General features: G+C 44.6%; 1 protein-coding gene across 3 annotated transcripts in view; it reads right to left on the bottom strand.

The window, feature by feature from the left end:
- LOC138740725 (gamma-aminobutyric acid receptor subunit gamma-4-like) overlaps positions 1-25,311 on the bottom strand; it is a 94,751-nt gene that overhangs the window by 50,584 nt on the left and 18,856 nt on the right. For all 3 annotated transcript variants that reach the window (XM_069893790.1, XM_069893792.1, XM_069893791.1), the window contains exon 2: positions 23,759-23,826. In XM_069893790.1, the coding sequence (XP_069749891.1) occupies positions 23,759-23,761 (3 nt within the window). In that variant the 5' untranslated portion in view covers positions 23,762-23,826. The remainder of the gene's footprint in view (positions 1-23,758; positions 23,827-25,311) is intronic.

Below are 25,311 nucleotides of genomic sequence, written 5' to 3'. Positions count from 1 at the left end.
ATATTAAAATTAAGCCTGCATCTACCACTTCAGCTGGAAGCTCATTCCACATTCCAACCACTCTCTGAATGAAATTCTCCCTCATGTTCCCCCTAAACATTTCTCCTTTCACCCTTATCCCTAACCCATGTTTGAATCTCACCCACCCCCAATAGGAAAAGCCTACCAATATTTACTCTGTCTACCCCCTTCATAATTTTAAATACCTCTATCAAATCTCCCATCATTATTCTATACTCCAGGAAGTAAAATTTTAACCTGCTTAACCTTTCCCTATAACTCAGTTCCTGAAGCCTGGGCAACATCCTAGTAAATCTTCTCTCTGCACTCTTCCAATAATGATAATAATAAGATTATTGATATCTTTCTAGAGTTAGGTGACCAAAACTGCACACAATACTCCAAATTTGGCCTCACAAATGTGTTATACAACTTTACCATAACATCCCAACTCCTGTACTCAAGACTTTGTTATGAAGGCCAATAAGCCAAAAACTCTTTACAACCCTATAAAACCAGGAAATTATGTATCTGTATTCCCATATCTCTCTGTTCTACCATACTTCTTAGTGCCATAACATTTACAGTTTATGTCCTCCCTTGGTTTGTCCTTCCAAAATGCAACACCTCACATTTGTCTGCATTAAATTCCATCTGCTAATTTTTCAACCACTTCATCAGCTGGTCCAGATCCCTAGACAAGCTTTGAAAACATTCTTCACTGTCCACAATGCCTCCAATCTTAATGTCAGCTGCTAATTTACAAATCTAATTAACCACATTATCGTCCAGATCAGTGATATAGATGACAAACAACAATGGTCCCAGCACTGATCCCTGAGGCACACCACTAGTCACAGGCCTCCAGTCTGAGAAGCAATCATCCATCACTACTCTCTGGCTTCTCCCGTCCAGCCATTGTGGAATCATGTTCACTAATTCACCATGATTAACTAGCGTTTGAACCTTCCTGGCTAACCTCCCATGTGGGCCTTATTAAAGTCCATGTAGATAACATCCATAGTCTTTCCTTCTTCAACTTTCTTGGTAACCTCCTTGAAAAACTCTACAAGAATGGTTAAACACGATCTACCATGCACAGCCATATTGACTATCACTAATCAGCCTCAAGCTATCCAAATAATTGTATTTCAAATCTCTTAAAACATTTTAAAATAATTTACTTACCACTGACATCAGGCTCACTGGTCTATAATTTACAAGGTTACTTTCAGAGCCTTTTATTAAACAATGGAACAACGTGAGCTACCCTCCGATCCTCCAGCACCACACCACGGTTAAGGATATTTTAAATATTTTTGCTAGAGCCCCTGAAATTTCTAATCTAGCCTCCTTTAAGGCCTGAGGGAATATCTTGTCAGGCCCTGGGGATTTATCCAGCTGATACCTGGAATGGCAGGAATGACTTTTGAGGAAAGATTGCGCAAATTGGGATTGTACTCGCTGGAGTTTAGAAGATTGAGAGGGGATCTCATAGAGACATATAAAATTCTGGCAGGACTGGACAGAATGGATGCAGATGGGATGTTTCCAATGATGGGAAAATCCAGAACCCGGGGTCATGGTTTGAGGATAATAGGCAAACCATTTAGGACCGAGATGAGGAGGAATTTCTTTACCCAGAGGGTGGTGAATCTGTGGAATTCATTGCCACAGAGGGCAGTAGAGGCAGATTCATTAAATATATTTAAGAGGGAATTAGATCTATTTCTTCAGTATAAGGGTATTAAAGGTTATGGAGAGAAGGCGGGGACGGGGTACTGAACTTTAAGATCAGCCATGATCTTGTTGAATGGCGGAGCAGGCTCGAAGGGTCGAAGGACCTACTCCTGCTCCTATCTTCTATGTTTCTATGTTTCTATGTATTTGGTTTAATACAATGCTCCTCTTTAAATGGTTCCATCACCTCAGTGCTGGTTTTCCTCACTTCCCACAACTCAGTGCCCGTTTCCTGAGTGTATACTGATGAAAAAAAATTAAGATCTCCCCCATCTCTTTTGGCTCCATACAAAGCCTTGACCTGGATGATGGGGACCAATTTTGTCTCTTACTATCCTTTTGCTCTTAATATACCCATAGAAACCCTTAGTATTTTCCTACACATTTTCTATATTCTTTTACTCTCCTGATTACTTTCTTGAGGTCTTTCTTGCATTTTTTATACTCCTCATTTGCTCCACATTGCCTCGACTTGGTACCCGCCTCTCTCTTCTTCCAAACCAGATCCCCATTATACCTCAAACCAAGGTTCCCTATGCCTATTAATGGTGCCTTTAATCCTGACAGCAGCAGACCAACTCTGTACTCTCACAGTTTGGGTTTTGAAGATCCTCCGTTTACCTCAGACGTCCTTGCCCGAAAACAACTTATCACAACCACACATTCCAGATCCTTTCTCATTTCCTCCAAATTGGCCTTTCTCCAATTTAGAATCTCAACCCGAGGATTAGACCCATCCTCCTCCAAAATTAACATGAAACTAATGGCATTATGATCACTGGACCCAAAATGTTCCCCTACATATACATTTGTCTCCTGTCCTGTCTCGTTCCCTAACAGGAGATCCAGTATTGCACCCCTCTCTAGTTGGTGCCTCTATATATTGATTTAGTAAACTTTCCTGAACACATTTGACAAACTCTAAGCCATCTATCCCTTTTACAGTGTGGGAGTCTCAGTCAATATGTAGAAAGTTAAAATCCCCGACTATCACAACCTTATGTTTCCTGTAGCTGTCTGTTATCTCTCTAAAAATTTGCTCCTCCAATTCTCGCTGACTATTGGGTGGTCTATAATACAACCCCATGGGTGAGGTCATCCCCTTTCCGTTCCTCAGCTCCACCCATATAGCCTCAGTAGATGAGCCCTCTGGTCTCTCCTACCTGAGCACCACTGTGATATTTTCCCTGATGGGCAATGCCACTCGTCCCCCTTTCATTCCTTCATTCTATTGTGATTAAAGCAACAAAGCCAGGAATATTGAGCTGCCAGTCCTGCCCCTCCTGCAATACTAATGGCCACAATATATAATTCCACATGCCAATCCACCTCTAACCTCGTCTGTCTTTCCTACAAAACTCCTTGCATTGAGGACATTTCCACCACGAACAACTCATTGACTTCTAATGGCATATGTAATTCTCACATCACCTTTTCCCTGCTCCACTCGTCTCTCTGCTCTGGCACTCTGGTTCCCATCTCCCTAAAAATTAGGACCAGCAAACCTTCCCACAAGGATTTTAGTTCCCCTTCAGTTCAGATGTAAACCATCCCATTGAAACAGCTCCCACCTTCCCTGGAAGAGAGTCCAATGATCTAAATCACCTGATGCCCTCCCTCCTACACACTATGTCTAGCCACATGTTAAGCTGCATTATCCTCCTACTTCTAATCTCACCAGCATGTGGCATGGGAAACAATCCAGAGAAAACAACCCTGGAGGTCCTGAACAACTTAGTGCCTAACTCCCTGAATTCTCCTTGCAGGACCTCCCCACCCTTCCTATCCACATCATTGGTCCCTACATAGACCATGACATTTGATTGCTCACCCTCCCTCCTGAAAATGTGGTGAACTCGATCTGATATATCTCCGAGTCTGACACTAGGGAGGCCATATATCATCTGGGATATTCGATCTCCTCCAATGAACCTCTTATCTGTCACCGTAACTATGGACTCCCCTATCACTAAAGCTCACCTCTTCTCCTCCCTTCCCTTCTTAGCCACAGAACCAGACTCTGTGCCAGAGTCCTGATTGCTGTGGTTTGTGCCTGGTAGGTCATCCCCCTCAACAGTGTCTAAAATGGTATCCTTATTATTCAGGGGAACACCCACAAGGATGTCCCGACACTGCCTGTTCCCTTTCCCTCTCCTGACTGTCACCCATGTACCCTCCTCCTGCCTCCTAGGTGTGATAGTGTCCCTGTAACTCCTGTCAATATCCTGTATATATACATATATAAATATCTCTATCTATCTGTCCCTATCTATTACCACTGCTCCTTTTGGATTTACTACCACTCTCTGCCCTAATATGCTGATAATATGGCTCCTGGGTGAGGCAAAAAAAAACAAAGAAAAAACCTGAGCCAATTTCAGGAAAAACTTTGGAAAATTCCTCCGTGACTCCCTAATGACAATCAAGCAGAGCTCCAGGACATCACCAATGTTTGTGATACACGGCCAGCAAGTTTTTTTCTAATTCTAATTCTTACTCTAATTCAGTGGTTCTCAACTTTTTTTCTTTCCACTTTAAGTCATCCCAATGCCATCGGTGCACTGTGATTACTTAAGGTGGGATGTGAGTGGAAGGGAAGGTAGACCCAATTGCTACTGAAATATTTTGCTTGAGAAAAATTGTCATTGCTCCATTTCCTTTGGCGTTATTAAACCATGCACATAGTCAATTAGGGACAATTAAAACAGTGGTTTTCAAACTTTTTCTTTCCACCTTAAGCAATCCTTTACTAATCACAGAGCACCTATGGAACAGGGATTACTTAAAATGGTACATGAGTAGAAAGAAAAACCACTGCTCTAATTGCTAAAAGATCAAAAATTGAGCTTCCCTTGGCTGCTGCTCCTGCGGGCCTGGCCTTGTCGTGTCCAGGTCAGGCTCCTCGCCGTTGCTCCCGCTGGGCTTCGCTGTGTCCAGGTCAGGCTCCTTGCTGCTGCTCTCGCTGCGCCTTTCCTCACTGAGTCTGGCTCCTTGCTGCTGTTCCCGCTCTCGCCGGAATTCGGGGTTAATTTTAACATTTTAATCTGATTTAGAGATACAGCACGGTAACAGGGCCTCCTGGCCCACAAGCCTGCACCACACAAATATACCCATGTGAACAATTAACCTACTAACCCCGTATGCCTTTGGAACGTAGCAGGAAACCAGGGCCCTCGGAGGAAAGCCACGCAGACATGAGGAAAACGAACAAACCTTACAGATAGCATCAGATTCAAGGCTTATGGACCCAATGCAGGTGAATGGGATGTCCAGAATGTCACCTTGGTTAGTGTGGTTCAGTTGGGCCAAAGGACCTGTTCCACACTGCATGACTCCATGAAGGACTTGAAGCAATTTCTCCTAAAGGAAAGGTGCGGCCATCACCCGTTGGAGAGATATGGAATGTGTAAGGCACAGATTACAGTTGGTCAACGATTTCCTCCCAATTCAGATAAGAATCCAAATGAGGTAAAAAGTCTCTGCTTTTTTCTGATTGGACACAAATTCAAAGAGTATTACAGCAAAGAAGCAGGCTCATTGGCCAACTTGGCTAAGTGATGGACCAGCCATCTTATGAAGTGGAGAGGCAGGCTCAAGGGGCTGAATGGCCTTCAGCTACTCCTCCTAAATTGTACCCCATGTAGGGGTGTACATTACTGAGAGACAGCGAGTATGTGTTTCCTTCCCCACTGTCCTGACCCTGCATGGTGCATGTTGGTTCACAGAACCTTGTGGTTCAGTTACAACAGGCACAGCTCAGTGTATAGAATTCAGCACACGTCTGTTTTTCAGTTGGATTTATTAAAAGCATTAGTTCTATCACACATTCAATCACACCATCTCTGTCACATTTCCTGTACCATGTTTTCCTGTCAAGATTCTGTCACTTTCAATCAGCGCTAAAATTATTCCATGCAAATTATTCCCGTTGGATTGACACACATCAGTCCTTTTAACCCACTGTCCCCTGCAAAATTCGACGCATTTTTAATACTTGCAACCTTGCAAAGAAGGCACAATGAGTGTTCTTTAATAAGCATTATTTAAGGCTGTTGCACAGAACATTGAACATTCGTACAGGCCCTTCAGCCCACGATGTTGTGCTGTCCAATGTGAACCTACTCCATAACAATCTAACCCTTCCCTCACTCACACCCATCACCCTCTATTTTTGCCTGGCTAAGGGTCTTTTAAATGCCCCCATTGTACCAGCCTCCACCACCAACCCCGCAATGCATCTCAGGCACCCACCCACCACTCTGTGTAAAATACTTAGCTCTAACATCTCCCCTACACATCTCCACTCATCTTGAAAAGGTGTCCTCTGGTATTGGCTATTGTCATCCTGGGAAAAAGATACTGGCTGTCACCCTATCTGAGCCCTTCATAATCTTCTACACGTCTGTTTAATCACTTCTTATCCTTTGTAGCTTCAAAGAGAAAAGCCCCAGCTCAGCCCACCTTGCTTTATAAGACACGTTTTCTAATCCAAGTAATATCCTGGTAAATCTCCTCTGCACCATCTCCAAAGCATCTACATCCTTCCTGTAATGAGGTGACCAGGACTGAAGCCAACATTCCAAGTGTGGTCTAACCAGAACTCCAACTTTACTCTTGACTCAATGTTCAGTGTGACTAAGTGGTTGAAGGCTGGCATGACTTTGGGGGACGAACAGCCTGCTTCCATGCCATCTCTCTCTCTCTGAGTCTCCAACTCTGAGTGATTGAGGGAGTGAAACATGTTCGGCTGCAGAAGCCGTGATTGTAGTAAACCCACCAAAATACTGGAGGCACTCAGCCAGTCTTTTCAGCATCTCTAGAGAACAAAGATATATTGCTGACGTTTCGGGCCTGAACCCTTCTTCAAGGAAAAATGGGAGACAGGCTGATGTGTGGAAGACAGGCTGATGTATTGCAGGGGAAGGAATGAAACTTTGCTGTTATTATGGCAGGAGGGAGATGACAGGGTCCCACAGGAACAACAAAACACACCAACAATCATCAATTGGAGGGGTAACATGACCAACCATCTTCCCTTGACCATAGGGAACAGCAAGATAACCATATAACCAAACCATATAACCACTTACAGCACAGAACAGGCCAGTTCAGCCCTACTAGTCCATGCCGTAACAAATCCCCACGCTCCTAGTCCCACTGACAAGTGCCCGGTCCATACCCCTCCAGTCCTCTCCTATCCATGTAACTATCTAGTCTTTCCTTAAATGTAACCAATGATCCCGCCTCGACCACGTCTGTCGGAAGCTCATTCCACATCCCCACCACCCTTTGCGTAAAGAAATTTCCCCTCATATTCCCCTTATAATTTTCCCCCTTCAATCTTAAACCATGCCCTCTAGTTTGAATCTCCCCCACTCTTAATTGAAAAAGCTGATCCACGTTTACTCTGTCCCTTTTAAAATCTTAAACACCTCTATCAAGTCCCCTCTCAATCTTCTACGCTCCAGAGAAAAAAGCCCCAGTCTGCACAACCTTTTCCTGTAACTCAAACCTTGAAATCCTGTCAACATTCATGTGAACCTTCTCTGCACTCTCTCTATTTTGTTTATATCTTTCCTATAATTTGGTGACCAAAACTGTACACAGTACTCCAAATTTGGCCTCATCAATGCCTTGTACAATTTCATCATAACCTCCCTACTCTTGAATTCAATACTCCGATTTATGAAGGCCAACATTCCAAATGCCTTCTTCAACACACCATCTACATGAGTATCAGCCCTGAGGGTACTATTTACCACAATTCCTAAATCCCTTTGTTGCTCTGCACATCTCAATAGCCTACCATTTAATGCATATGACCTAACGACGCAGCGCAACTTCACCAGAGGACATTCTGTTTGTTCAGGCTGACCTTGAAGGGCCCCGACGTGATCTGTCTGAGGACGCTGCCTGACCTGCTGAATTCCGCCACTTTTTGTTCATGGACACCCAGCTCCACTATAAAACAAGTATGATCTCTCACTTACAGGAGACTTGCAAAGGTATCAAGAGCATTGGTCACACCAAGTAAAGCTGACCCCTGTGCTGGTTGAATTCTTCACCAGGTGCAACAGTGCACACATACAGATGTACGTCTACTCACAGTTAAAACAATGAGGTGTCACTCAAGGGAGGTTATTCATACTAGTCAAGTTCTTTGCCTGACAGACCACTGTACTCATAACTGAAGTAGTTACAAGTATCACTCAAGAGGCATCATTAAGTCTCAAGGAAAAGTCCGAGAAGTGGTTTTATAACTACACATTTTACTGAACAAATCGAAGAAATCACTAAATAGAGTAAAATGCTGACTATTTAAAAATTAGTTGAGATTTCACTGAATCCCTGAAAAGTTTGACGTGTTCAGTTTTTAGAAGTACAAATAGGCAGGTGAGAGGCTGAGATTCCTGTCCGCATGCAGGGAGCCGAAGGAGGGCTTTGGTCACTCGCAATAAAGTGGGTTGAAGCCAAGCACAACCTGCTAGAGGAATTCGGCTGATCGAGTAGCATCTGAGGGAGAGAAAGAATGGTTGAAGATTCAGGCCGCCACCCTTCATCAGGACTGAGGGCACTTTGCACAGAAACAGTGTGAAAGAGGACAGAGTTGAACATGGGAAGCATGGTGCATTGGTCAGCCAGGCAGTGGCAAGACATGATGGACAGAGGCAGAGGGCAGGCAGAGGGAGAAAGAGGCAAGACAAACCCAGGGGTCTGCTGAAGGGGGGGAGAAGAGAGAGAGAGAGATCTACCCAGTTCTCACAATCAAAGTCCCAGCTTTGTCACATTTGCAGGATCTAACGATGGAGAATCTTCGAGGATGTTCCTGTAATGGAGGGAAGCAAAAGAGAAAAAGAGAGACGAGGACAGAGATAGATAAAGAAGGAAATGAAAATAGAGAACAAAAATGTAGAAGGAAAAGAGGAACAGAAGAGTGAGTGTGTTAGTGTGTGTATGTTTGTGTGAGTGTGAGTGTGTGTGTGTGTGTGTGTGTGTGTGTGTGTGTGTGTGTGTGTGTGTGTGTGTGTGTGTGAGAGAGAGAGAGGAGGACAGCACCGTGATAGCTGTCACAGTTACTGCTGCTTATTTTTGTATTATCTTTCCTCAATTAAGCAAACAACATGTTGCAATCTGTCATCACCGCTCCAGGGGAGTGACACACTTCTTTTACTCTGCCAGCAATGTTAATGTCTGTCACAACTGACTGACTTCTGTTGGGCAAAGTCTTGTCACCATCCAGCTCAGCTTTGAGCTATGAATGCAGATCAAAGTGGGGTGCAGGGAACCTGAAATAAAATCAGAAAAGGCTGTAAACACTCAGCTGGTCAGGCAGTGTCTGTGGAACGATGGGGTTTGGGTGGGGGAGAGACCAGAGAGAGAAACGCAGATAGAGAAAGGCAGAGAGAGAGAGAGAGAGAAGAGAGAGAGAGAGAGAGAGAGAGAGAGAGAGAGAGTGTGTGTGTGTGTGTATAAGAGAGAGAGAGAGTAAGCATCCATGTTTCAGGCTGAAACCCTTCACCAGAACTGTGGAAAAAGGAGAGAAAAAGTTTGTTTCAGTCACAGGGAAGGTGAGGGACGGCAGAGAGGTATCTCTGTTAGGAAGAGACCAGGTAAGTTAAAATGGCAGCTTCAGACTTGTATGTCCGTATAATATGTTGCTCATTGCAAGGGCACTCACTGCCAGACACCAACAGAAAGAGAAAAACTGAGCTAAAATGACAGCAGACATGGGCCAGGCCCAAAATGTTGATGACCCTTTACTTCCCATGGATGCTGCATGACCTACTGAGCCTATTTCGTGTTTTCTAGCAGAAATAGCCTGTTGTGGCTGGTAACTAATGTGTTGGGGAAACACAATGTGATAGTACAGATTCTATCATCAATGTGTATATGTACATATGTACAGATGGTAGTGTAGGATGACTCTGATTGGCTGAGAGTGTAGCCACACCTACTGGGAGGTCTTAAAGGATTGCTCCTAGCCAGACCAGGTCGTTCTGTACTGGTCGACCCACGTGATATGCTCCAGTCTTTTAGTTAATAAAAGCCTTGGTTTGGATCAACAAGTCTTTGGTTCTTTCAATGTGCTCTACACACAAGGACTGCAGATGTTGGAATTTTGATCAACCAATGAGTTGCTGAAGAGGCTCAGTAGAAGTCTGGCCCAAACTCTTTACTGCCCATTTTTACTTGTGGATGCTGCATGGCTCACCGAGTTTCTCAGAATCAGAATTTATTGTCATAAACAAGTTGTGAAATCCAGTGTTTTGTGGTAGCATCACAGTGAAAACATACATATTATAACCATCTTACAACATTACTATAAAAAATAACAATAGTAGTGCATGAAATGTGAGGCAGTGTCTTTGGTTCATTGATCATTCAGGAATCTGATGGCAGCAGGGTAGAAGCTGTCCTTGTGCCGCTGAGGGCTCATCTTTAGGCTCCTATACCTTTTCCCCAATGGTAGCAGAGTGAAGAGGGCCTGGCCTAGGTGGGGAGCGTCTCTGAGGATAGATGCTACTTGTTTAAGACACCCCCTTATGTTGATCTCCTCAGTGGAGTGAAATCTGGTACCTGTGATGTTACAGGCTGAGTTAACAATCCTTTGAAGTTTATTCTTGTCCTGAGAGTTGGCGCCTCCATACCAGGCAGTGATGCAACCAACCAGAATGCTCTCCACGGTTCACCTGTAGAAGTTTACGAGAGTCTTCAGTGACATATCGAATCTTCTCAGACACCTCACAAAGTATAACTGGTGAGCATTCTTTGTGATTGCATCAATGTGGAGGCTCCAGGCCAGATCATCTGAGATGTTGACACCCAGGAATTTGAAGTTCTTGACCTTCTCCACTACTGAGCCCTCGATAAGGACTGGGTCATGTTCCCCTAACTTCTTCCTGAAGTCCACAATCATCTCTTTGGTTTTCTGATGTTGAGAGCAAGGTTACACCACCTAACGAGCTGATCTATCTCCCTCCCATATGCTTCCTCATTGCTGTTTGTGATTTTTCCGACAATTGTGGTGTCATCAGCAAACTTGTTGATGGCGGTGGGCTAAGCACGCATCATTGGGGGTGACCCTGTGTTGATAATCAATGAGGAGGAGACATTGTTTCCAATTCATATTGACTGTAGTCTTCCAATGAGAAAGTCAAGGATTCAGTTGCGGGGGTTGGGGGGGGGGGGGGGTGGTGTACAGATGCTTAATGTTTGTAGCTTCTTGACCAGCACTGAGAAAATAATGGTGCTGAAGGCTGAGCTGTAGTCGATGAAGAGCAGCCGTATGTATGAGTTGCTGTTTTCATAGTGATCCAGAGCTGAGTGGAGAGCCAGCGATATTACATCTGCTGTGGAGCGATAGCGATTGTGATGATAGGTGAATTGCAATGGGTTCAGATCTTTGCTTAGGTATGTGTTAATTTTGGCCATGACCAGCCTCTCAATGCATTTCATCACAGTAGAAGTTAGTGCTACTGGGTGATAGTCATTGAGGCAGCTCACACAGCTCTTCTTGGGCACCGGGATGAATGATGCCCTTTTGAAGCAGGTGGGAGAGGCTGAAAATGTCTACTCTGGCTAATTTGGTCAGTGCACACCAACCACTCTCTGGGTAAAATACCTACCTCTCCCTTGAACTTTCCACCCATTGTGAAGGCATTGGCTGCCTTCATGATGCAAGGAATGTATCTGTACCTGGCTGAGTACTGAAAACCTGTGCTGACCACTGGCTTGTATATTCATGGATATCGTAGTCTCACTTCACTGGGCATGGTATTCATCTGTTTCAAACAGACTTAAATGGTACTGGAGTCCATGAAGAGTGTTATATCCTACCTAAATGACTACTGGCCAGTAGCTCTCATATCTGCAGTGATGAGGTGGTTTGAGTGGCGACTTGGATCCATTCCCATTTTCCTACCGCAGCAACACCTCTACAGTGGATGCCATCTCAAAACACGGATGCTCTTTATCAACTACAATCAATACAATTAAAACACCATCAAACTCCTCAAAACTGATAAGCAAACTCCGACCTGGGCCTCAACACCCCACTATCCAATAGGATCCTGGATTTGCTCGCCTCCAGATTCCAGTCAGTGTAGATTGGCAAAAACATCTCCTTCACGAGATCCCTCAGTAATGGAGCACCAGGGTTGCTGACTTAGCCCCCTGCTCTATTACTCTACACCCTCTGACTGTGTGGCTCAATACAACAACCTACCATCTACAAATTTACTGATGATACCACGGTAGTGGGTTGTATAAAAAGGGGAAATGAATTAAACTACAGGATGGAAATTGAAAACTTGGATGAATGGTGCATCAACAACAACCTTGCACTCAATATTACCAAAACCAAGAAAAGCCAGACGTGTACGATCCAGTGATCATTGGGGGGAATCAGAGATAAAGAGTGAGAGCAAATTTAAATTCCCAGGGATCACTATCTCAGAGGACCTTTCATATTAATCCCATCATGAAGAAAGCACATTAGTAACTCAACTTCCTCAGGAGTTTGCGAGGTTTGGTATGTCATTGGAAACCTTGGCAAACTTCTACAGATGTGTGGTGGAAAATGTGCCGACTGGCTCCATCATGGCCTGGTATGAGAGCAATAATTCCTTTAAGTGTAAAGCCCTCTAAAAGGTAGTGGACACAGCCCAGTATGCATAGACTCCCCATTATCAACAGAATGTATATACTCTAAAAATAAATTAGAACTTTGATCTTTGAACCACTCAGTGATCAGAATTAAACTTTATCTGCCTCTTCACTGATACATCAATGTCCTCTCTGCAGGCTAAGGCTACACTCACAGTGAAAACCTCTGCCAATATTCAATGTCATCTGAAGAAATGACTTTTCTTCCATATCTACATGTAAGCCATTCACATGCATTACAAACAGCAAGGGTCCCAGCACCAACAGTCACAGACATTCAAAAGATAAAACACCCTTTAACATCCCTCTCACAGTGCCAAGGCAAGCTTGAATCCGGAGTACCCCGGGTAGTCTGTATTCCTCCCACACCCCAGAGACTTGCAGGGTTGGTAGGTTCATTGACCATGATTTTCCATAAAGTCAGGGGAGATTTGGCATAGAGACAACAGGTGCACTCTCGGAAGTATATTGACTGGCTGCATCACAACCTGGTTTGGAAACTCATGCCCAGGAATGCAGGAAGGTTTCACAAAGTGGCAAACCTAGGCAAGTTCATCACAAGCTTGGACCTTCCATCCAGAGCAGACATCTATGTGAGACGCTGCCTCAAGAAGGCAGCCAGCATCATAAATGACCTCCATCACCCTGGTCACAACCTCTGCTCCCTGCTGCCTATGAGCAGAAGGGGCAGAAATCTGATGTTTAGACCCTCTAGCATTCAAGAATGGTTTCTATCCAACAGCTCTCAGGCTCTTGAACTTCCCTGTATGGTATTAACCCTAACCATAAACTACTCTGGGACCATCATAAAATCCGTCTACGCTACTGAAAAGTCACCTTTATTTCTTGCCCTACAACAATATAATTTGATATTTATATCTTGGCATATTGTTGTAATTTATCCAAATCAGACTTTATTGTCATGAACAAGTCACAAAATTTTTTTTGTGGCAGCATCACAGTACAAGTAGTTATATAAACTACCCAACAAAAATAAAATCAATAAAAATAGTGCATGAAAAGTCAAAGTGAGGCAGTGTCTTTGGTTCACTGATTATTCAGGAATCTGATGGCAGCGGGGAAGAAGCTGTGCTTGTGCCATTGAGTGCTCGTCTTTTTCCTGATGGTTGCAGAGTGAACAGGGTAGTGGGGGTCTTTGAAGATAGAGGCTGATTTCTTTGATGGCATGAAGACTGGGTACTTGTGATGTTGCAGGATGAGATTTTTGGGAACTCCACATCAGACAGTGATGCAACCAGCCAGAATGCTCTCCACAGTACACCTGTAGAAGTTTTCGAGAATCTTCGGTGACATACCGAATCTCCTCAGACACCTCACAAAGTATAGCCACTGGCAAGCCTTCTTCACGATTGCATCAACTTGGAGGCTCCAGGACAGATCGTTGGAGATATTGACACCCAGGAATTTGAAGTTCTTCACCCTCTCTACTACTGAGCTCTTGATAAGGATTAGTTTGAGTCCTCCTGACTTCCTCCTGAAGTCCACAATCATCTCCTTGGTTTTGCTAAAGTTGAGCGCAAAGTTGTTGTTGTCACACTACTCAATGAGGCAATTTATCTCCCTCCTGCACATTTCCTCATTGCCGTTTGTGATTCAGCCAACAACTGTGGTGTCATTGGCAAACTTGTAAATGGCATTGGAATTGTACCTGGCCACACAGTCATGGGTGCATAACGAGTAAAGTAGTGGGCTAAGCTCACATCCTTGAGGTGCACCTGTGTTGATGATCAGTGCGAAGCAGATGTTGTTTCCAATTTGTGCTGACTGTGGTCTTCCAATGAAAAAGTCTTTTATGTCTTTTATGTTTTGTGGGGGGGGGGGGGTGGTGTGCAGAGACCAAGAGTTTGGAGCTTGTTGGCCTGTACTGAGGGAATAATGTTATTGAAGGCTGAGCTGTAGTCGATGAAGAGCAGCTGGATGTACGAGTTTTCGAGGTGATCCAGAGCTGAGTGGAGAACCAGCGATAATGCATCTGCCGTGGAGTGATTGTGATAATAGGCGAATTGCAGTGGGTCCAGATATTTGCTTAGGTACGTGTTAATTCTGGCCATGACCAGCCTCTCAGAGCATTTCATCACAGTGGAAGTTAGTGCTACTGGTCGTTGAGGCAGCTTACGCTACTCTTCATGGGGACCGGGATGAATGATGCCCTTTTGAAGCTGGTGGGAACCTCTGACAGCAGCAATGAGAGGCTGAAAATATCCGTGAACACTCCAGCTAGTTGGTTGGCACAGAATTTCAGTACCCTGCCAGGTATGCCATCAGGACCTGTCACCTAACGAAGGTTCATCCTCCTGAATGATGTTCTGACGTTGGCCTTAGAGGCAGATAACAGGGTCCTCAACCTTTACAGGGATTCTTGAGGGTACTGTTGTGTTCTCCTTCTCAAAGTGGGCATAAAAGATATTCATCACATTGGATAATGAAGTATCACAACCATCTATAGTGCTCACCCATGCTTTGTGCGCTGTAATGGCCTGCACTCCCTGCCATAGCTGGCTTGTATCTGTCTCTGTCACTAGCTTCCTCTGGAATTGCCATTTTGTTGCAGAGATGGCCTTCCTCAGGTTGTACCTGGACTTCTTGCAGAGATCTGAATCCCCAGCCATTTAATGTATAATATTCTGGTTGGTGCATCCTATGTTCCTGCAGTAAGTAAGAATTTTGGTGCATCTGTATACCTAACAATAAACTCTTATTCTCATTCCATTCTGTATTAGTGAGGAGCAGAATCTGGGGAGTTGATAGGAACATTATTACAGCACCAGCGATCGGGGTTCAAATCCCACGCTGTGTATCAGCAGTTTGTACCTTCTCCTCAGCGATCAGGGATCAAATCCCACGCTGTCTGTCAGCAGTTTGTACCTTCTCCCCAGCGATCGGGGATCAAATCCCGCACTGTCTGTCAGCAGTTTGTACCTTCTCCCCAGCGATCGGGGATCAAATCCCGCGCTGTCTGTCAGCAGTTTGTAGCTTCTCCCCAGTGATCAGGGTTCAAATCTCGCGTTGTCTGTCAGCAGTTTGTACCTTCTCGCCTGCGATCGGGGTTCAAATCCTGCACTGTCCGTCAGCAGTTTGTTCCTTCTCGTACAGGGCCTGTAGGTCAATTGGGGTATTTGGGTGGCATGGGCTCATGGGACAGAAGGGCCTGTTACTGTGCTGTATGTCTACATTTAAAATTTGAAGGTTGTTTCCCATGATAGGAGAGTCTTTGCCAAGAGGGCACAACTTCAGAATTGAAGGGTGTCCACTTAGAACAGAGATGTGGAGGAATTTCTTGAGCCAGAGGGTGATGAATCCGTTAAATTTTTCACCACTGGCGGTTGTGGAACCCAAGTCATTGGGTGTAGTTAAGATAGAGATTGGTAGGTTCTTGATGAACCAGGGCATCAAAGGTTATGGGGAGAAGGCCGGGCAGTGGGGCTGAGCAGGAAAATGGATCAGCTCATGACTGAATGGCGGGGCCTATTTCTACTCCTGTCTTCTGTCTTATGGATTGATGTAGGTCGAATCAGTGTGAATGGGGGATTATGGTTAGCACGGACTCGGTACCATGAACTGGGCACTGTCTCAGGATAGCTGTGGAGGCTGAGTCATTGGGTAGATTTAAAGTCAAGATTGATGTTCTTGATCAGTAAGGGTGTAAAAGATTATGTAGAGAAGGCAGGAGAATGGGGTTGAAATGGATCGATGAATCACCCAAGAGGGAATGGCAGTGCAGACAACTGATGGGCTGAATGGCCACAACATGGACTTACTCATAGACGCATCGATGGAATTTAACAAGTAAACGATCCAATAATTTGCGTGCATGCCTTCTCAGGCAGAATATATTGTTGGCTTAAAGCACTTGTCTGTTATCTGCACTGAGCAACCCATCAGCTGTCATCAGTAAAATTAAATTTAAATTAAATTTTAAATTTAGACACACAGCATGGTAACAGGCCCTTTTGGTCCATGAGCCACTGCTGACCAAATACTCCAATTAACCTACACTTCTTGTACGTTTTGAAGGGTGGGAGGAAAGCAGTGCCCCTGGGGAAAACCTACAAGGGAAGAATGTACAAACTCCTACAGACAGTGCCAAATTTGAAGCTGGGTCACTGAGGCTGTAACAGCGTTGCCTCACTGCTGCGTGAAGTGTGCTGCCCTAAGTTTAGAGACATTCCAAGAGATAGATGGAACCACGGGCTCCAACCTTGAGCAGGGAGGGGACGTGAGAGAGGAGAGTTGAGATAAGGACAAACAATTGTGCACAGTAATTCTGCTGAAGTTAATAGAAAGAGGCAGAAAGCTTCTTCAGCATTTTTTTCGCACAAACTTCAAGTCAGTGATTTAATTCACAGAAATAGGCAGAGAAAAAAAACCACATGATCTCCTGCTCCAGCTGGGGACAGCGGCTCAACTTTCTTCCAGAGCTCAGGGTAGGTTCGGCAGCCCTCCTAAATGAGAACCGGATTCCAAGTCCTGAACTCCAGGTGCACTTCACCTTGACATTGAGAGATGCTGCAGAGAGGGAGGCTCATCGAGCAAGATCCTAGAAGCCCCTGGGTCCATTGCAGGTCAACCACTCTCCATTGCCCATCGATGCCTCTGTTGTGGAGAGTGAAAAGCACAAAGCTCCCTAGTGTGCACAGATACGGGAACACCACACCTCCTCATTAGTCAGGAAGGTGCAGGAGTGCCTACACTTCCAAAGGAGTTTGAGGAGGGCAAGGGTACCGACCCCCAACTTTTCACTGGAGCGCAACTGAGAGGGCCCTGTCTGGCTACATCGTTGTGTGGCACGATAACTGTATCAGAAAGGGCCGAGAAGATCACTGGGGTCTCCTTTTCCTCTACTGACAACATTCACAGGTTCCTTGCTTAAATAGGCCTCAAAGAATTACAGAAAACCCTTTCCATCCAGTAGACAGTCTTTGACCCAAAACCATCAGGAAGGAGGTACAGGAGCATCAAACTCAGGACCATCATGCTGGGAAATGGCTTCTTCCTGCAGGTTGTGACATTGATGAACTGTGCCCTGTAACTGAGTAAATCATTCTGAAATAGTTATACAGTAAAATTCCCATTATCCAGCATTCAATCAACCAGAAACTTAAACAATCAGCAAAAAAAGGGAAATCAATAAATAAAGTTTAAAATTGAAAAAGTAGATGTTCTCCAAAGCAACACAACAGCTCTTGGTGAAGAAGGGAGCAAATATTCAGCCAGTGGAGCACCCCGGCTGTGCCCCGCCCACGGCAGCTGTTGAATAAAGTTTCAATAAAGTTGTGTTTGAATAAAATGGAGGTGCCCAGGATGAGGAGCCGGCCAATGCTGCTCCTGGGACGATTTTCCCAAAGAGTCTCCCTGTCCCTGCCTAGTAAGAGTCTTTATCTTTAGTGATGTTTTATTAAATATATATATAATAGGGGAGAGGGGAGATTAATGATGACAGGCGCACAATTGGCGAGGTAGTTCATGCAATCACAGCACCAGAAACTGGGGTTTGAATTTAAATTTAGATATTGTAAGTAACGGGAATTACTTGATTAAAGTGAATTTTACATAATTGAAGACTACAATACTTTTTTTTCTATTATTGGAGAAAATCAAACTGAGCAGTCTTAATGAGGAGGTCAGGGCAGGTGCTGAATGAAGAGGTCGGGGTTGTTGACGGAGTTATCAGAGATGCTGGGAGACGATCAGGACCTGAGCCAACATTGAGAGCTGCAGTACTGAGGGAGGGCCGCCTTCTTTGAGGTGCTTGGAGATGCATCAGGACCTGAGTGAGGTACTGTAGTGCGGAGGAAGTGCTGCCTTGTCAGAGGTGTGGCCTTTCATTTGAGACCATGACCCTTTAACCATAAGACAAAGGAGCAAAAGTAGACCATTCAGCTTTTTGAATCTGCTTTGCCATTCCATCATAAGCTGATCCATTCTCCCACTCAGCCCCACTCTCCGGCCTTCTCCCCATAACCTTTGATACTCTTGACATTTCTGATAGCTATCAATCTCTGCCTTAAATATAGCCAATGGCTTGGACTCCACAGCCGCCCATTGTAGCAAACTCCAAAGGTTCATCACTCTCTGGCAGAAGAAATTCCTCCGTATCTCTACTTTAAATAGGCAGTCAATCCTGAAGTTGTTCCCTAGACAGCCCTACCATGGAAAATAACAATGCTACATCCTCTCTGACCAGGCCTTTCAACATTCAAAATGCCTCTATGAGGTCTCCCCTCCTTCTTCTGAACTCCAAGCAGTCCAGTCCAAGAGTCATCAAACATTCCTCGTATGTTAATCCCTTCATTCCAGGAATCATCCTTGTGAATCTTCTCTGAACCCTCTCCAATGCTAGCACATCCTTCCTAAAATAAGGAGCCCAAAACTGTACCCCGTTCTCCATAAGGCCTCGCCAGTGCCTTATAAAGGTACAACATCACATCCCTGCTCTTGAATCCTATTCCTCTAGATATGAATTCCAGCATTGCATCACCTTCTCATCACTAACTCACCCTGGAGCTTCACCTTAAGGGTATCCTGCTTGGGGACTCCCATGTCCATTTGCACCTTTGAGTTTTGGATTTTCACCCCATCTTCATAATATCTGCCCTTTTATTTCTTTACCAAACTGCATATAACCATAAAACATTTTATGGCATGGAAACAGGCCATCTCGGCCCTTTAAGTCCACGCCGGTTCACTCAAACAACTCCTCTAGCTCCCCTGCCTATTCTCCCCCCCTTAACCTTCCAACCACCTCTTATCCATGTATATATCCAGCCTCCTCTTAAATGAAAGAATTGACTCTGCCTCAACTATTTCCTCCAGAAGATTATTCCATTCAGCCACCACTCTCTGAGTGAAGAAGCAACCTCTAATGTTTCTCCTAAAATTTTGCCGCCTTACCCTCAACTCATGTCCTCTTGTTTCAACCTCCCCTGCTCTCAGGGGCAGAATCTACTTGCATCTAGTCTATCTATTCCCTTCATAATTTTAAACACCTCTATCAAATCCCCTATCAACCATCTACATTCCAATGAATAAAGTTCTAACCTCTTCAATCTTTCTCTGTACTCTAGGTATTTAAAGCCAGGCAACATCCTTGTAAATCTTCTCTGCACCCTCTCTACCTTACCTATATCCTTCCTATAATTTGGAGACCAGAACTAAACACAATACTCCAAACCTGGCCTCACCAATACCTTAAACAGTCACAGCATCACTTCCCAGCTCCTATACTCTATGCTATGATTTATAAAGGCTAACATATCAAATGCCTTCTTAACCACCCTGTCAACATGGGAATCCACCTTCAAGAAATGCTGCACCATTACTCCAAGATCTCTTTGTTCTTGTGCATTCCCCAATGTCCTCCCTTTACTACATATGTCCTATTTTGATTATTTTTACCGAAATGAAGCACCTCACACTTCTCTACATTAAATTCCATCTGCAATCTTTCAGCTCAACTCTCCAGACAAACCAAATCCCTCTGTAATCCCTGAAAACCTGCCTCACTCTCCACCACTCCCCCTATTTTTGTATCGTGTTTACTTACCCAGTTAACCACCCCATCATCCAAATCATTAATATAAATTATGAACAACAGGGGACCTAGCACCGATCCTTGAGGCACACCAATCGTCACAGGCTTCCACCCTGACAGACAGTTGTCCACCATGAGCCTCTGCTGTCTATCCTCCAGCCACCTCTGAACCCATCTTACTATTTTTCTATTAATTCCTAGTGACTGAACCTTCCTTATTAACCTTTCATGTGGAACCTTATCAAAAGCTTTGCTAAAATCCAGATAGTCTACATTAACTGCTTTACCTCCATCCACCTTTCTTGTCACTTCTTTGAAAAATTCAACAAGGTTTGTCATACAGCGCCAGCGATCAGGACCAGGGTTCGAATCCTGCACTGTCCATAAGGATTTTGTATGTTCTCCCTATATTTGTGTAGATTTTCCCCAGGGACTCCCGTTTCCTCCCACTGTTCAGAATGTACCAGGGGTTGTAGGTTAATTGGTGGCACGGACTTGTGGACCAATATGGCCTGTTTTGTGCTGTGTGTCTAAATTTAAAATGTAAAAAAAAATGACTGTATTGAGTAGTCTTATAGGCTTCAGGACACCGAGGAACATGTAAGCAGGCAGATTTTGGAATGGTGCAGAAATTAAAGGGTTGTTACAGGGAGTCCAACTTCCCTAATATTGACTGGCACATTCTTACTGCAAGAGGTATAGATGTGTCCAAGAAAGATTGCTGACATAGTATGTGGAACAGCTGACTAGTGTAGAGTCCGTACTGGATCGAGTACTGGTCAGGTGACAGACCTCTTGATGGGGGAACATTTTGGTGATAGTATCCACAACTCCCTAAGCTTTAGCATACAGTGGGCAAAAGATAAAAGCAGGCAAAAGGATAAAGTGGGGGAAGGGCTGATTATGATGGAATAAGGCAGGAATTAGGGAGAGTAGATCCTCTAGGGGAGCATGGTTAGCGTAGAGATCAGTGCTTTGCTGTTACAGTGCTAACAACCTGGGTTCTAATCCAGTACTGTCTGTAAGGAATTGTAAATTCTCCCCTCATCTGCTTGGGTTTCATCCAGGGGCTCTGGTTCCATCCCATTGTTCAAAAACGTACAAGGGTGGGGGGGGGGGGGAAGAGTTAGTCAATGGGTGTAATTGTGCAGTATGGGATCAAGGACTGAAAAGGCCTGTTACTATGCTGTATGTCTAAATAGAATTTTTTTTTTACATTTACGGATGTTTTGGGACTTCTTGCATGGAGTTTCAAATAGGCTTGTTTCACTGATACAGGGAAAATAGGGTAGGAAAAGGGAACCATGTTTGACAGACAGGTGAAGCAGCAAATTAAGAGGAGAAGAGAACATACATTAGATTTAAGAAGCGAAAAACAGGAAGAGATCATGAAGGAACTTAAGAAAGAACTTGGGAGAACTGGAAGAGGACATGAGAAGGTCTTGGCAAGAGGATTAAGGAGAACCCAAGGTGTTCTATCTGCTGGATGATGTTGAGATTAAGGAAGATAAAGTGTTGGGTCTTCTGAAAAACATTAAGATTGATAAGACCCTGGGTCTGGCTGTGGGAAGTGAATGAAGAGATAGCTGGAGCAATGACTATGATCTTTGGGTTCTCCTTGGCCACAGGGGAGATGCCAGAGGATTGGAGAATGGCAAACATAGTCTCCTTGTTGTAAAAGGGTAATAGGGAGAATATTAATGTCTTGCATCATTGGAGAGGATTCTTAAGGATAGGATCGATGAGCATTTGGAGACGTGCACTTTTCTCAGGGATAGTCAGCATGGTCATGCCTCACAAGCCTAATTGAATTTTTTGAGGAGGTAACAAAGGAAATTGATGAAAGTAGGGCAGTAGATGTGGTCTGCATGGATTTTAGTAAGGCATTTGACAATGTCCCTCATGAGGGACTCATTCTGAAAGTCATGAGTCATGCGATCCATGGAACCTTGGCTGTGTGGATTCAGAATTGGCTTGCATATAGAAAGCACAGAGTAGGAGTAGACAGAAGGTATTCTGCCTGGAGGTCAGTGACTAGTGGAGTTCTGCAGGGATCTGTTATGGGACCTCAGCTCTTTGTGATTTTTATAAATGACCTGACGAAGATAGATGGATAGGTCAGTAAGTTTGCAGTTGGAGGAGTTATGGGTAGTGTTGAGGGTTTTTCTGGTTAGAAAGGAAATAGACAAGATGCAGAGTAGGGCGGTAAAGTGACAATGAATTTCAAACTGATCAAGTGATGGGTGAAGCATTTAGGATGGTCAAACTTGAAGGCAAAGTGCATGGTTAATGACTGGATAACAGTATGGAAGAACCTTGGAGTCCAAAATCCATCGATCTCACAAGGTTGCTGTGCAAGTTGATAGGATAGTTAAGAAGGCCTGTCCTTTGATTAGCTTCATTAGTCAGGGAATAGAGTTCAGGAGTAGTGAGTTGATGTTGCAGCTTTATCTCAGGCGAGACCACACTGAGAATATTGTGTTCAGTTCTAGTCACTTCATTACAAGAAGGATGTGGAAGCTATGGAAAGGATGCAGATTTACCAGGATGTTGCCTAGATTGGAAAATATGTTCCATGAGGCAAGGTTAGCAGAGCTGGGACTTTGGAGGATAGAAGAATGAAATGTGACTTTATTGAGCTCTGCAAGATCATGAGAGGCACAGATAAGGTGGACAGCCTGCACCTTTTACCCAGGGCAGGAGTAGCAAACACCAGAGGAAGTCTGTACAAAGTGAATGGAGGAAGGTTTATGGGAGACATCAGGGAGTTGTGGGCCTGTGACAGGGGTGGTGGTGGAGGCTGGAATAATAGCAAAATTTAAGAGATTCTTAGACAAGTACATGGATAAAGGATAAAAGAAAAATAGAGGTAGGGAAGGTTTAGTTTAATTTTTTTTGGGTTGTCACAACATTGTTGGTCAACGGGCCTGTAATTGTGCTGTCATATCCCCTGCTGGCTAATGACTGCCTCTTACCCTTACCTTCAGCTCCCTTATCAATTCTGGTCACTACATAACATCAAACCCAGAGTTGCCATTTGCCTGGTCAGCTCAGCCAAAAGCTGTTCTGATAAGCCATCCTGAAGGCATTCAGGACCCTATCCACTGACGCAAGATTTTATAAGATTCTCCCTATTACCCTTTTACAACAAGGACGATGTTTGCCATTCTCCAATCCTCTGGCACCTCCCCTGTGGCCAAGGAGAACCCAAAGATCATAGTTACTGCTCCAGCTATCTCTTCATTCACTTCCCACAGCAACCTGGGGTATATAACATCCAGACCCAGGGTCTTATCAATCTTAATGTTTTTCAGAAGACCCAACACTTTCTCTTCCTTAATCTCAACATCGTCCAGCAGATAGAAGGCATTAAGGCATCCTGCTCTGAGGATCCAGCATCAACCTGGTTTCCCCAATCAACACGCACATTGCAATTCCCTGTGATTAATGTAACACTGCTCTTTTGACGTGCCTTCTCTCTGTAGCTTGCACACTCATCCTGGCCACTGTTTCGAGGCCTATATACAACTCCCATCAGGGTCTTTTTACCCTTCCAGTTTCTTAATTCTGTCCACAAGGATTCTATAGAATTGGATATTACCTGTCTTTTTTTTTAAGCAGATGGGTGCCAAAAGACAAGTTGGGGAAGAGTCTCTTTACCAATGTTCAGCCCTCTTTAATTGGTTGGATGCTGCCATGATGGTTCAGTGCAGACCATGTCCCCTGTGACACATACTGATTGCAGACACACTTAGTCAACGTGCACACAACCTCCATATCCAGCTCCAGAGTACTACTTACCATTTGGATCACTGACACAGGCCCAATACTGTTCACATAGATATCCACATCAATAACGATCGGTTTGACTGCAAGAACACAAACACAGGAAACAAGGCAAAAAACAAGTGTCACCTCATGGTATCATTACCACAAGTACAAACCATGCTCTACAAATTATAATGACTGATCTGTTAAACAAGTGCAATATTCAGTTAGTTGATAGAATATATGGCAGCTCTACAAATCTCTGGTGAGACCTCACTTGTGGAGCACTGTGTTCAGTTCTGGTCACCTCATTCTAGGAAGGATGTGGAAGTTATGGAGAGGGTGAAGAGGAGATTTACCAGGATTGGGAAACAAGTTGCATGAAGCAAGGTTAGAGACCTGGGACTTTTCTCTTTGGAGTGTAGAAGGATGAGAGGAGACTTAATAGAGGTCTACAAGATTATGAGAGGCATAGATAAGGTGGACAGCCAGTACATGTTTCACAGGGTGGGAATAGCAATCACCAGAGGACACCTGTACAGCATGAAGGGAGGGAAGTTTAGGGGAGATCAGGGGTAGGTTTTATTTTACACAGAGAGCTGAGGGGGCCTGGAATGCCTTGCCAGGGATGGTGGTGGAGGCTGAAACACTGGGGGCATTTAAGACACTCTTAGACACGTGGCTGAAAGAAAAATAGAGGGTTACGGGATAGAGAGAGTTTTGTTCTTTTTTTTAAAGGAAGGAATAAATAGGTGGTATGGTGCAACGACAATGGGCGCCTCCTATTGGAACTCTGCGCAGAACAGTGGCTTGTCATTACAAACAGCCTTTTTCAGCAGAGGGACAGCCTGAATACTACCTGGATGCATCCCCGATCCAAACACTGGCACCTCCTGGACTATGTCCTGGTGCGAGAAAGAGACAAACGAGATGTGCTCCACACCAGGGTCATGCCCAGCACGGAATGCCACACTGACCACCGGCTGGTTCGCTGCAAGCTCAACCTTCACTTCAAGCCAAAGTCCAGGAACAGTAAAGCCCCCAGAAAGAGGTTCAATGTTGGAAACCTGCAGTCAGACGAAGTGAGAGGAAACTTCCAGGCAAACCTCAAAGCAAAGCTCGAGGATGCAATCTGCCTCACAGACTCGTCCCCTGAAACCCACTGGGATCAGCTGAAGACTACCATACTGCAATCTACTGAAGAGGTACTGGGCTTCTCCTCCAGGAAAAACAAGGACTGGTTCAACGAAAACAGCCAGGAAATCCAGGAGCTGCTGGCAAAGAAGCGAGCTGCCCACCAGGCTCACCTTACAAAGCCGTCCTGGCCAGAGAAGAAACAAGCCTTCCGTCGCGCATGCAGCCATCTTCAGCGCAAACTCCGGGAGATCCAAAATGAGTGGTGGACTAGCCTCGCCAAACGAACCCAGCTTAGCATGGACATTGGCGACTTCAGGGGTTTTTACGAAGCTCTAAAGACTGTGTACGGCCCCTCACCTCAAGTCCAAAGCCCGCTGCACAGCTCAGATGGCAAAGTCCTCCTCAGCGACAAAATCTTCATCCTCAACCGATGGTCAGAACACTTCCAA

This window comes from Narcine bancroftii, chromosome 8 (genome assembly GCF_036971445.1).
Source record: "Narcine bancroftii isolate sNarBan1 chromosome 8, sNarBan1.hap1, whole genome shotgun sequence".
Lineage (NCBI taxonomy): Eukaryota > Metazoa > Chordata > Chondrichthyes > Torpediniformes > Narcinidae > Narcine > Narcine bancroftii.
Note: the sequence above shows the minus strand (reverse complement) of the source record. Positions and strands in the feature narration are given on the sequence as shown.